Source organism: Rhizophagus irregularis, chromosome 26, assembly GCF_026210795.1.
Source record: "Rhizophagus irregularis chromosome 26, complete sequence".
In the NCBI taxonomy this organism is placed as follows: domain Eukaryota; kingdom Fungi; phylum Glomeromycota; class Glomeromycetes; order Glomerales; family Glomeraceae; genus Rhizophagus; species Rhizophagus irregularis.
This window is the reverse complement of record NC_089454.1, coordinates 906,082-918,703: the sequence shown is the minus strand read 5'-3', so window position 1 is coordinate 918,703 and position 12,622 is coordinate 906,082. Positions and strand designations below refer to the sequence as shown.

Below are 12,622 nucleotides of genomic sequence, written 5' to 3'. Positions count from 1 at the left end.
CTTTTTACTATTCTTTGATCCGCAATTCGCATCAAATATGTTAAAAGATAACGAATAATAAATAATTAATGCAACAAGTTTCCTTTGCGTTATCAAGTAATATGATAAGGATTTAGTATTACATTCACCGACTTGAATGGTGATATCGGTACCAATTATATCCGATCCAATCAAATTACTGTATATTAATTTTTCGGTATTAATCGTTTCTATTAATGCACTTAATTTTACACACATAATCATCAAAATTCCTTTTTTAAGTTATTGTTCACAAATTCCAGGGTTCTTTAGAAATATTTGTACCCAGAAATTAATTTTTTTGGGTTCGTGAAGTACTACACGTTTACATATCAAAGAAATATTTTGAATATTTCGAATGTCACATGAGTGTCACATGATATGACATAATACTATGTAAATGTGCTGCGTATATGCTATATGCTCATGATCACCTGCTGACCTGCGCCCCTGCACATGAAAAGAAAACGCCTAATCACAATTTCTTTTTTGCCGCTTGGTAATATTTATTGTTTGACTTCAAAAAACTTCACACACTACAAAAAAGTATATTCTTTCTATTATAATTATTAATTGTTTTTATTTAAAAATTTTCATAGGTGCGACACAAAAAAAAAAATTTAAATGATTTTGTAAACAGGTTTTCTGTGAAAACAAATGTGTTTATGATTTAACATATTATATGTAATTTCGTCATGATTACCGAGAATATAATATTATATATATATTTTTTTTGATGAACTTAATATATAATCTTAATATTGAAAAACCTTAATTCCCATTTATATAATTTTTATATTTCTTTACATCATTATGATACTTTTTTTTTTCAAAAAATGTAAATGACGTTTTAACATTGAATAATTACGTTTCATGAGTTCGGTACGTTATAATGACATCAAAGAAATCGATGGGAAAATTGTTATAAATATGCTACGAATTTTCTCCAAAATAAATTAAATCAAATCAAATTCGAATCAAAAAAAAAAATCAATCTAAATCTCTATATTTACATTTACAATAAAAAAATAAACATGTCTGAACCATCCAGAGTCGATGCTAACACCAAATACTACCAAGGTGCTGTCAAGGAAACTATTGGCAAAGCGATAGGTAATGAACAAATGGAAGCCGAAGGAACAGCCAAAAAACTTGAAGGTAATTTTTTTATTTAAAATCTGTCTTCCGATTCTTCCGAATATTCATTTATATCTCTTTTATATTTTAGGCGAAGGTGAATATAAAGCAGCACAAACAAAAGGACAAGCAGAAGGATTAAAGGATAGCGTCACTGGAACCGTAAAAGGTATATATATATAAAGAGTTTGATTTAATAGTAAAAATCATTGGTATTAATTACAAAATTTTCTCTTCAAAGAAACCACTGGTAAAGCCATCGGTAATCAACAGATGCAAGCTGAAGGCAACATCACCAAAAATACTGGTGATGCAAAGAAAGAAGCTCACAAACATTAAATCCATTAAATTAGGAATTATTTATTTTTTTTTATTATTATATGAAATTTTTTTTTTGTTGGGGAACTTTCTATTTTTCGCAAAATAATAATACATTGTTCTTTATGTATAATTAAAAGTTCCCGGTGATCTTTTTTATTATATTTAAATAAAATTACTAAATCATTAATGTGACCAAAAAAACATAAAATATTTAATGATGCTTTTGATTTTTTTCTTGCCTCATAAACTTCATGTTCTTAATCATTGGTGTCGAACCCGCAAAAATTGCTTGTACGTTCCTTTTTAACTCCTATACGAGAAAGGTAATATTTTGCGTCGCTCCCTTAATACTCAAAAATTTTGTATCACCTACTGCGCCACAGATCATTCATGGATATGACAACGATATTAACGTAATCAAACTCAAATATGAATTTAGTAAAATTAATGTATGTAGCGATAATATGAAGATGAAGGTTTGTACCCAAGGTACTATACAATTTTAAACCAGGTACACCATACCCTGAAATATTATAAACTGCAGTATAGCAAAATTTACGATTCCAAAGAAAAAAATAAATTATAATTTTATTTATTTAAAAATTAGAAACTACAAAATAATATTTAATGAATATCTAAGTTATAAAGTGTTCAGCTGCTTGATTTTCAATTCTTCCGAATGAAGTTGTATATCTTTCACAGTAGTAAGAGGTCTGGAGAAATTTTAAATAAATGAAATTAATCATCAGAATAAATACGGGTTAATATATCAATAGTTACTAACCTAATACGATCCAATGGATATTCTTTCCTTAATAAATTAGCCAAAACTCTAGCGGGGCCAATAACAATAAAAGTATTTATATCTCTTTCTTTACAATACTTTATGCTTTTTTGCCATTGTACAGTTGCAGTCACTTGTTTTTCTAACAATTGGGGTATCTCAGTACTAGATTTTATCTACAATAATGTAAAATAATTAAAATATATCTGAAATAAAATTAAAATTTCACGATCAAAAAAAAAAATTTACTGGAGTAGCCGTCACATTCGTTATGACATCGATGGTTGGAGTATTGAATTTTATATTTTTTAGTGACGCTCTCATCATATCTGCGGCTGGTTGCATTAATTTACAATGGAACGGTGCACTAAAAAAAATGAATATATATAGATGATATTTCGATAATTGCGAAATAAATCAATTTTTAAAAAATTAATGGATAGTTCTTACGAAACTGGAAGATCCAAGGCTCTTGCTGCGAGATGATTAGATTGTAAAACTCCTGATGCAAAATCGACAGCGTTACTAGTTCCACTTATTACAGCCTATTAGGGGATAAATTAAATCAGGAATAAATTTAAAGTTCAATTTTACGTTAAAAGAAATAAGCAATTCATTAAAACAATCACAAACCTGAAATGACTTTTACAAATTATATACAATTAATAAAAAAATTGTTGGGATTTAATCGAAATTTTTATGAATGTTTTTTTCAAAGATATTTCAAACTACGCTTACACTATTAACATTAGCCAATTCTACTAATTCACCCTCAGGCAAAGATGAATTTATTCCTTTTATTGATTCTTCTATTTCTGCTAAATTCTCTTGTCGTACAATCAATGCTGACATTGCTGTTTTTACTTTTAATTGTGAAACCGTTTTTGTCATGGATTCTCCACGTAATCTCTTTTAATGACAAAATTAATGATTATCTTTATTAAAATAAATAATAAAAAAGAATTATAAACACGTACTACGAGCTTGATAGCATCATGCAAAGATAATGCTTTTGTAGCTACGAGAGCTGTATACTCTCCTAACGAATGACCGAGTGCAAAAGTGCAAGCGGATTCGATATTAAAGCCATATTCACTCTAAAACATATAAGTAAATTTCAATATTAGATATTCAATCAATTACATATATATGAATAATAAAATTAACCAATTACTTCTAATATACGAAGAATTGCTACAGATGTTGTTAATATTGCGGGTTGCGTGTTTTCTGTTTGTATTAATTGGCTCTAGTATAAAAAGTCAAAATAAGTTAACATTTCGCGTAAAAAGCATCGATCAAAAGGTAATATTAAAAAAAAATTACCTGCGTTCCGTTAAATATTAATCCTTTTAAATTAAAGCCTAATACTTCATTGGCCTCATCAAAAACATGACGTGCCGAAGCAAAGTTCTCGTAAAGATCTTTTCCCATTCCAACATATTGTGCGCCTTGACCTATAATGAAAGATCAAATACAATTTTATCAAAATGGTTGATTATTTACTAGAAATAAAAAACAAAATTTCCTATAAGGAAATTTTGAACTTTACATATAAACCTCTGGAATATAAGCTAAGAAAAAGGAAAAGACAACGGTTCCTTTACCATTGATTTTAGAGCAATACAAAATATCAGCTCTGTTATACAGGTAAATTGCTTACCTGGAAACACAATTGCACATTGCGATTTTACAATCCCTGCTGAATTCTGAAAAAAAAAGGGCATTAATAAAATGAGTCTATTATAATAGAGAATCGGACAATGAATAAGAAGGTAACTTACAGCATATGTTCGTACAGGAATTGAATTAAGCAACTTTCGACTATGAATACGAAGAAAGTTTAATGAATTACAAACAAACATTTTAATTAAAATTGTTGATACAACAATCAAAATACAAAGAATACACTTATTATTAGATTAATTAACGTCTACAAGTTTTATTTCGCGACGCAAAATTTTGTAAATGTATGTAACTATTTGTTTCAAGAATAATTGATTATTTATAAAAAAAAAAATTAGATTAAATAATATCGTCATGCATGTTTAAGCTTACTAAAATAAAATTTTGAAATATCTAAATCTGAACGCCAATCATAGTCTACAGATGGATTGAATTGATCATTAATAATACGGAAAACATGATAGTTAGTTGTTAAATAAGAGATAATAAACATAGTTAATTTGTTACCTAATACAGTCCTAATACCTAATCAGTTAGACTGTATAAAACTGTATAAATAAAATACCTGGGTTTCGTATAATTATATTATTATTATTATTCTATTAAAGATATAATTAAATAAGATGTTTATTTTATATTTTTATTAATAAAATGATAAATGTATAATTTATAGAATCTGCATTTTTATTTATAACTTTTATTTTAAAGTAAAATAAATAAAATATACATAATGGTTATCTTGCATAAAACCAATTTATTTATATAATTAAAGATTTTATTGCATTTTTAAGTATTTTATTAGAAAAACTAGAACTTTGGTTATAAGCTAAATATTAGATTTAAAGTCTAGTTTGGATTTTTCTTTTTATAATTAATATTATTTAGATTTTTAATATTTGCTGTCTTTATGATTATTTATTTTATAATTAACATGTAATTATAGATAGTTTATTTTATTTTGTTTAGCTTATACTACAAGGTTCAAAGGGCTAAGAAAAAGTTCTATATAATGTGAACTATACTCATATAGCCATATAACTGCCTGACTGTACACACATGAGGTTTCCTTTAGAAAATGACGAATGGTTTATTTTGTTCCTTTAGTCTTAATTAGTCCTCTTATGTACTTTTGTATATTTGTAAAAACTTTGACTTTTTCTTAATAAATGTGTAGCAGTTATATAAAAAATACAAAAGATAGTTTATTTTATAAAAGTAATAACATATATTACATTATATATAGTTTAATATATATTATTAGATTTAATAGTTAACTAAATTATTATGTTTATAAATTATATGATTTATTGATATAATATAAGATTTTGACTTTTTTTTAATTATTATATTATAAGTATTATTCATTTTATTAAAATATGAATTTACCTTATAAGTTATAACAAATTTATAAATAAATTAAAAATAAAAGTATGTTTGGATATTTCATCCTTTTAATATTAGCTTATTTTTAAAATTTTTATATAATAGTTTTAAAAATAGTTTCAAAAATAATAATAATAATAAATATAATAGTACTTATATAAATTTTTTAGAATTTTAGATTTTTTTATAATAAAATAATGATATAACTTGCTTGTTATAACTGATATATTACATTCTGCATTATTAACTAATTTTCCACAATTTCATTATAACTTATAATAATTTATTATAACTTTTATTACTGATAATATAAACTATTTTTTAGTATGAAAAATAAAGAAATATGAATTTCAACACTAAGGAAAACTTTACTTTTATTTTTAAAAAGACTAAAAAACTTATTTTACTTTTAACTAAAAGAAAGTTTACAGACCTTTTAGAAGTAATGCTATAAAGTAAATATTGTAAAATTAGCAAAATGAGTATTTCAGAAACTTTAAAAAATTTTACTCAAATATAACTTATTTTTTTACTAAATGTTTGATACAAAACTTATGAACTTAAATCTTGATAAAAAGAAATATGTACATTTTATGTATCTTTTCATAAAATTTGCTAATATATGAGAAGACTAGCTACTTAAAGTTGCAGTTTAAATAAACTATAAAAAAAAAGTTAGCTGATATAAATGTATTAATAATTATAATCAATAATGATTTAATTACTCAAAAAAACATATTGACATAAATAGAGATCGTTTAAAGTAAGAGTAAATCATATAATTTAATATAATATAAATGGACTAATTTTTTTATAGAATAAATCTAATTATAACAGCCTGTTACGTTATTTGTAACAATTCCCAATTTTATCCAATTAAAATTTAAGATCAGACGTAATGTAAACAAAAACAAAAGATCAGTCATGTAACTAAGACAAAAGAATTTTTTAAAAAATTTTAAGAAACTGCTTATAACTTAAAATTTTGTCTATGAAACTGTCTTAAGTACATTAAGTAAAAGTTTTCCAAATTAAATTTTGCATATAAAAATTTTTATTTGTAAAATACATACTAAATTTATTATTAAAAAAAAATAAAAAAAAGGATGTTACAAATAAGATATGTAACAGGCTGTTACAAATACATTTATTCTTTTTTATAAATTAAAATTAAATATAAACTTGAAATTATAAAATAAGCATATTTTAGTCTACTTTACAAGTTTATTTAAAAAAAAAAGTAGTGTTTTTGACTTTACATATGAGCAAAAGATTTTTGCCAATTATATTCAAAAATAAATAAATAAAATAAAAGTTAAATAAATTAAAAATGATATTTAAAACCTTATTTTGTGTTCAAAAATTTGGTAAGATGAAAAGGTATAGAGTAAAGTCTCTGTGATAAGTAAAGTAAAGTAATATTTGGCAGTATATAATATAAAGAATGTAAAATATATGCAAGTAATAAATAGACACCCAATCAAATTGCTAAACTAAGCTTAAACCAAGATGTTTATTTATCACTTGAGTATATATAATGTCATATCCTTATTATACTCTACTTATTACAAAGATATTACTCTATACCTTTTCGTAATACTTTGAAAAATTTTATTTAAAAATAAAATTTTTCCAAAATTACATAATTTGCCCTTAATTTAGATGTTTTTTATAAATAGAAATTTTTAAAGAACCTATATACTAATTACCTGTTAAATTACCTGCAATACAAATAAAAGTACTAGACACATAAACTTATCATTTACCCTTAAAGATAAAAATAAATAAATTAGTTATATTGAAATAGTATCATAGAATATAATAATGATAATATATATGTTACCCAAATTATTTTAGGCTGCTATAATTATAAGTAAATTCTAAATTCAATTATAGCATCCCAAATTATTTTGGATTTTATATAGTAAATTACATATAAACTGAATAAATTACAATATTTCAAATTATAATTATACCATTTTAAAATAATTTGAACAGTATATATAAATAATAATAATTATTAAACTCATATTTTCTGAAAGTAAAAAGCAAGTATTAGAAATTATAAATAGTAAGTTTAGTATTACCTTGCAGTATAAGGCAAAAAAATCTTTGTACATATCAGAGAAATAAATTTTAATAATCATGACAAGATATATTTTAATAAGCAACTGTTTCAACTCAATATTTTTGAAATCTTGACTACCTAAAAAACTGGAATTACATGATTGTGATGAAACTTAAATCACAGAAGAAATATATTATGCTCATAATATTTATAGACTTCAATAAGAGAATATTGGAACTTTAAAATAATAAAATGTAGACTGTTTTATTAAAGACTGCCAGTTAGATAGTTTTCTGCAAACTGGAATTTAAAATAGTAATATATCCAGTTAACTTAGTCTTCACTTTCTAATATAAGTTGTAAAGTATTCAAAATTATTCAAGATAAAGGATTTGATAATATTATTAATACAAAATTTAATCTTGATGAATATGAAGGTATATAGGTCAGATATTTTATATTTTTATTGAACTAATCTAAAAATAGATTACTAAAGAAAAATTTCTTTCAAAAGTAAAACTAAGGTGTGAATTTAAAAGTTTTGTAAAATAAATCAAGTAAAAGATGATCAAGTAAGCTAAAAAGATTGATAAAGTCTTAAGAATAAATTTATGATTTTAACTGAAATTTAATCAATACAAAAAAAATTGATAAGATTTAAAGTAAAAGATCTGATAACCCTCTTTAATTTTAAGAGTATAGATGAATTTATAGGGTGGGTTTATTACTAAATGTTTTTTTTTATTTTTTTATTTTATTTTATTTTTTTTTATTTAAGTTTTCACAAACTCATGAAATATATTTGACATTACACTTCAGCAGATAGAGTTTCAATTAATTATATATAAGTAGATAATTTTTATATCTTTAACCTTAGAGATATGGGTAAAACTAAAATATTTAGTCATTTGATGAAACTTATTTATACATTTAAAATTAAAAGATAAAATGCTAAAATTTAATATTTTATGGTATTTCTATGAATTTTTCATGAATTTTTAATTATAATAATTACTTAACAAAATAAATTTTTATAATTTTTATTAAAATATAATATTTTTTAAAAAGAATTTATAAAACTATTATATATATAATATAATTTTATATATTTTTATAATTTATATAGTTTAATTAATGACAAAACTGAAACTAGTTGGTGACAAAACTGAAATTTTTGGCAAAAAAAGTTTAAGCAGATATCACTATTTAACTTATTACAGTTTACCTTTGCTATATTAAACCTCATGAGCTGAAAACTAAAATTCACTATAGTAAAGGAATTTACTAATCACATATAGTAAATAAAGATAAGATTTTCATTATATTAATATTAAAAATCCATTATTATCTATTATATAGTAATAATTAAAAGTCATGACAACTAAGCTTATTTTTATAAAAAAAATACATGCAATAAATAAATTTTCTTTATTTTTTTGTAAACCTGCACATAAATACTTTTTATATTTATGTTACTCAAAGATTATTACTTTATTAAGTATAATAAACGCAATACTGCAAATCTGTAATACAATCATTTATAAAGACTATTCTAATCGATTTGGTATTCAATAAAACCTTCATACTCTTCATGATTATAAAAGTCCCTTCATTAAAATATAAAGTTTCAAAATTAATATTATCAATGTCTATAATATTATCTTTATCACCTTTTCTATTCATATTATTATTATTAACACCATCAACGCTATCATTAGTTTTAACAATAGATCTAAATTCATTTGCTTTTTTGAAAAAAAATTATTTCTGTAAACTTCTTTCCTAGCTTTTTTCATATCTTTAAAAGCATCTTTATCAATAATATTTTGACTTTTATTTTGTTTTAAATAGATAAAAATTTTATCAAACATGGCCAAAACTTCAGAACTAAATACTAAAGTAATTTTCCTATCACTTTCATTGTCAGAAACGGTTTAAGAATGGCAACTAATTGTTCTTCAATTAATGTTTCACCAGTAATTTTATTCTCCTGATCTAATCTAATATATTCTTCAGCAGTAAGAGGATGTATATATTCAAGTTTATCAATTAAATCTTGAATTTCTTTACATTCATTCTCTTCACGTTCATTCTCTTTTATTTCATCTTGAAAATCTGTATTATCTAATGGCAAAATTCCTGCATCTTTCTAGCAGTTAAATATAGTTTGAGGAAGAACTTTATCTCAAGCTGATACCATATACTTAATAACTTTTTTGATATCAATTGGTGACTTACTATTGTCTGTTTTTTATTGATAATCAAAGGCCTTGATACAATTTTTAAGAAGCAATTTTCAATAGTGTGCCTAATAATATATAAATATGGTAAGTTTAATTTCGTAATAATTAAAAAATTGCATTAAAATTTTTCAGAATTAATTACCTTAAAACTATTAATAATACCTTTATCATAAGGTTGCAGATGTATGGTTGTATTAAAAGGTAAAAATTTAATTTCTATATTAGTCAATTCTATACCTTTGTATAAAGCATGAATAGGAGCGTTATCTACAAAAAGAAGAATTTTTCTTCCTTTTAATCTCATTGTTGCATCAAATTGACGAACCCAATCATTCCAAATGGAGACTTACATCCAAGCTTTTATATTCCAGTAATATTTTACTGGTAAAGATGATTTAGGTAAGTTTTTCAAGGGACGAAAGTTTTTGTATTTATGAATGAATACTGGTTTAAGTTTTTCTCTACCGGTTGTATTAGAACAAAGAAGGATTGTTACATGATCTTTTGATTGCTTTCCACTTTCGTCTAAATATAAATCGTTTTTTTAGGTTTCATTTTCCAATACAAACCTAGGGCTCTGATCGGTTCAGTTCAGTACAGTTTTTGCCAAAACTGAAACTGAACGTATTGTTAATTACTGAAACTGATCAGTTTCGATAATCATCAATACCAAAAACTGACTAGTAAATACCGAAAACTGAACCAATTTACCAATTCATTATCGGTTCAGTTTTTAATATTTTTGCAACATTTTTTATTAAAAAAATGTGCGAAAACATTTTTTTTAATTAAATTAATAAATAAAAATGTTTCACAATATTTTTATTAAATTATTGAAAAAAACATTTCGTAATGTTTTCTATTAAGTTATTGAAAAAAAATGTTGTGAAACATTTTTTTTAATTAAATTAATTAATAAAAATGTTTTGCAACATTTTTATTAAATTATCAAAAAAAACGTTGTAAAATGTTTTTTTTTAATTAAATTAACTAATAAAAAATGTTGTGAAATGTTTTTTTTTAAAATAAATTAACAAATAAAAATGGTGTGAAACATTTTTTTAAAATAAATATAAAAACGTTTTACAACGTTTTTATTAAATTATCAAAAAAAATGTTGTAAGACGTTTTTATTAAATTATTAAAAAAAACATTGTAAGACATTTTTTTAATTAATTAATTAATAAAAAATGTTTCACAACATTTTCATTAAGTTATGAAAAAATGGTGTGAAACGTTTTTTTTTTAAATAAATTAACAAATAAAAATGTTTCACAACGTTTTTATTAAATTATCAAAAAAAATGTCACAAAACATTTTTTTAAAATAAATTAATTAATAAAAACAGTTCACAATATTTTTTATTAAAGAAATAATGTATTCACCGCACTCTGCGTTACAAATTTATATATATTTTTATATTTATCATTTGCCATTTTAAGGGGTGCGGTGTATAAACTAAAGATCGACATAAATAATTTACAGATGCTTTGTAATGCAGGGTGCGGTAAATAAATTCACTCTTTATTAAATTATTAAAAAAAATATTGCGAACCATTTTTTTTTAAATAAATTAACTAATAAAAACGTTTCACAACATTTTTATTAAATTGTCAAAAAAAAATATTTTGCGACATTTTTTATTAATGTCACGAAATGTTTGGCAAATCAGTTCAGTAAATTTACTGAAATAATCAGTAAAATTTACCAAAGTGATCAGTAAAATTTACTAAAACTGATACTGAAAATATCAGTTCAGTAAATCGGTAAATCAGTTCAGTAAATCGCAAAACTGATACCAAAACTGAAGTTACTGAAACTGATCAGTAAATTTACTAAAAGGTTTAGTTCAGTAAATCAGAATACCGAAACTGTTCTGATACTGAAACTGATCAGAGTCCTATACAAACCAGTTTTAAAACATCATCAAGACTATATTCACAAATCAAATCTTAAAGCTCTTTCCTAAATTCATCAAAGTTTTTCAAGTGGTACACTTGCAGCCTCTCCTTGCTTTAAATAACAAGAAAAATTGTGTCTTTTTTTAACCATTACTTCCTTTAAAATTTTTTTCATGTAAAACTTAATCACTAATATTGTAATAACCGAAAATACAATAAAATAGAATAAAGATAAATAATTAGCCGAAGGATAAATAATTAACCGATGGGTAAATAATTAGCCAATAAAATTATATTTATAGTTTAGTTTAGTGTAACGAGATAGTCATATGATAATAGATCTTCAAATTTTATTAGAAAAAAATAGTAAATATTAGAAATCTTTTTCTTAAAATGTATAAATACAAGTGGATTTCGATAGGAAATTCAGTAGTCAATTTTTGGCTCAATAAAAATAATATTAAAATATTAATTATTAAAATTTATTCAAATATAAATATACTCTCGTACGCTGAGTTAATTAATATTATATTATTGTTGTTCGAGTTTGAAGTTGTATTTTAAAATAAATAAAAATAATATTTGGTAAGAAAATAATGTTTTATTAATTTTTGTAACTAATTTTTATTTTAAACCAAGCATAGATATTATACGAACTCAACACGTCGGTGGCAACATACGATATTTTATTTTAATATCCTATGGGCAGCGTGTCACAATATCAACACTATTTTTCAAAACTTTTAATACCCATAATGTAAATATTTTTTCAATTTCTGGAAAAATCACCCTAACTTGTTTTTTACCTTTAGCTTCAGGTGTTTGAGGATCAATTTCAAGTCATTTTTGTAATTTTTTTAATGTACTACTAATATATCCTTCTTTAACATCAAATAATTTCACTAGTTTTTTATTTTTTAGAGAAGGTTCAGTAACTTTTTTAAGACATATTTTATGTTTTTGGGCAAGGGTTAAGAAGGCTCTTTTTGGCAAAGTTTTTTCTTAGGATATTATACCTTTGCTTATGATTATTTGAGTATGCGAAGTACTTTTATTTTGAGTTTTGGGCATAGTGTGTAAA

The 12,622-nt window shown here is 23.2% G+C and overlaps 2 protein-coding genes across 3 annotated transcripts; one reads left to right on the top strand and one right to left on the bottom strand.

The window, feature by feature from the left end:
* Positions 1-848: 848 nt before the first annotated feature.
* On the top strand, positions 849-1,685 carry OCT59_017368 (uncharacterized protein). 2 transcript variants are annotated; one of them, XM_066137441.1, is made up of 4 exons: positions 849-900; positions 1,070-1,176; positions 1,247-1,324; positions 1,397-1,685. In XM_066137441.1, the coding sequence occupies exons 2-4, from the start codon at positions 1,143-1,145 to the stop codon at positions 1,492-1,494; spliced, it is 210 nt and encodes a 69-aa protein (XP_066004026.1). In that variant the 5' UTR covers positions 849-900; positions 1,070-1,142; the 3' UTR covers positions 1,495-1,685. The 2 variants fall into 2 exon arrangements, with proteins under 2 accessions (XP_066004026.1, XP_025179923.1); XM_025316713.2 differs by lacking the exon at positions 849-900 and having other exon boundaries at positions 972-1,176.
* Positions 1,686-2,039: 354 nt separating this feature from the next.
* Positions 2,040-4,125, bottom strand: OCT59_017367 (uncharacterized protein; the record flags this gene model as incomplete). Its single annotated transcript, XM_066137440.1, has 10 exons — positions 2,040-2,189; positions 2,261-2,436; positions 2,510-2,627; positions 2,711-2,805; positions 2,990-3,169; positions 3,238-3,357; positions 3,435-3,509; positions 3,587-3,717; positions 3,924-3,969; positions 4,045-4,125. The coding sequence occupies 10 exons, from the start codon at positions 4,123-4,125 to the stop codon at positions 2,117-2,119; spliced, it is 1,095 nt and encodes a 364-aa protein (XP_066004025.1). The 3' UTR covers positions 2,040-2,116.
* Positions 4,126-12,622: the final 8,497 nt, after the last annotated feature.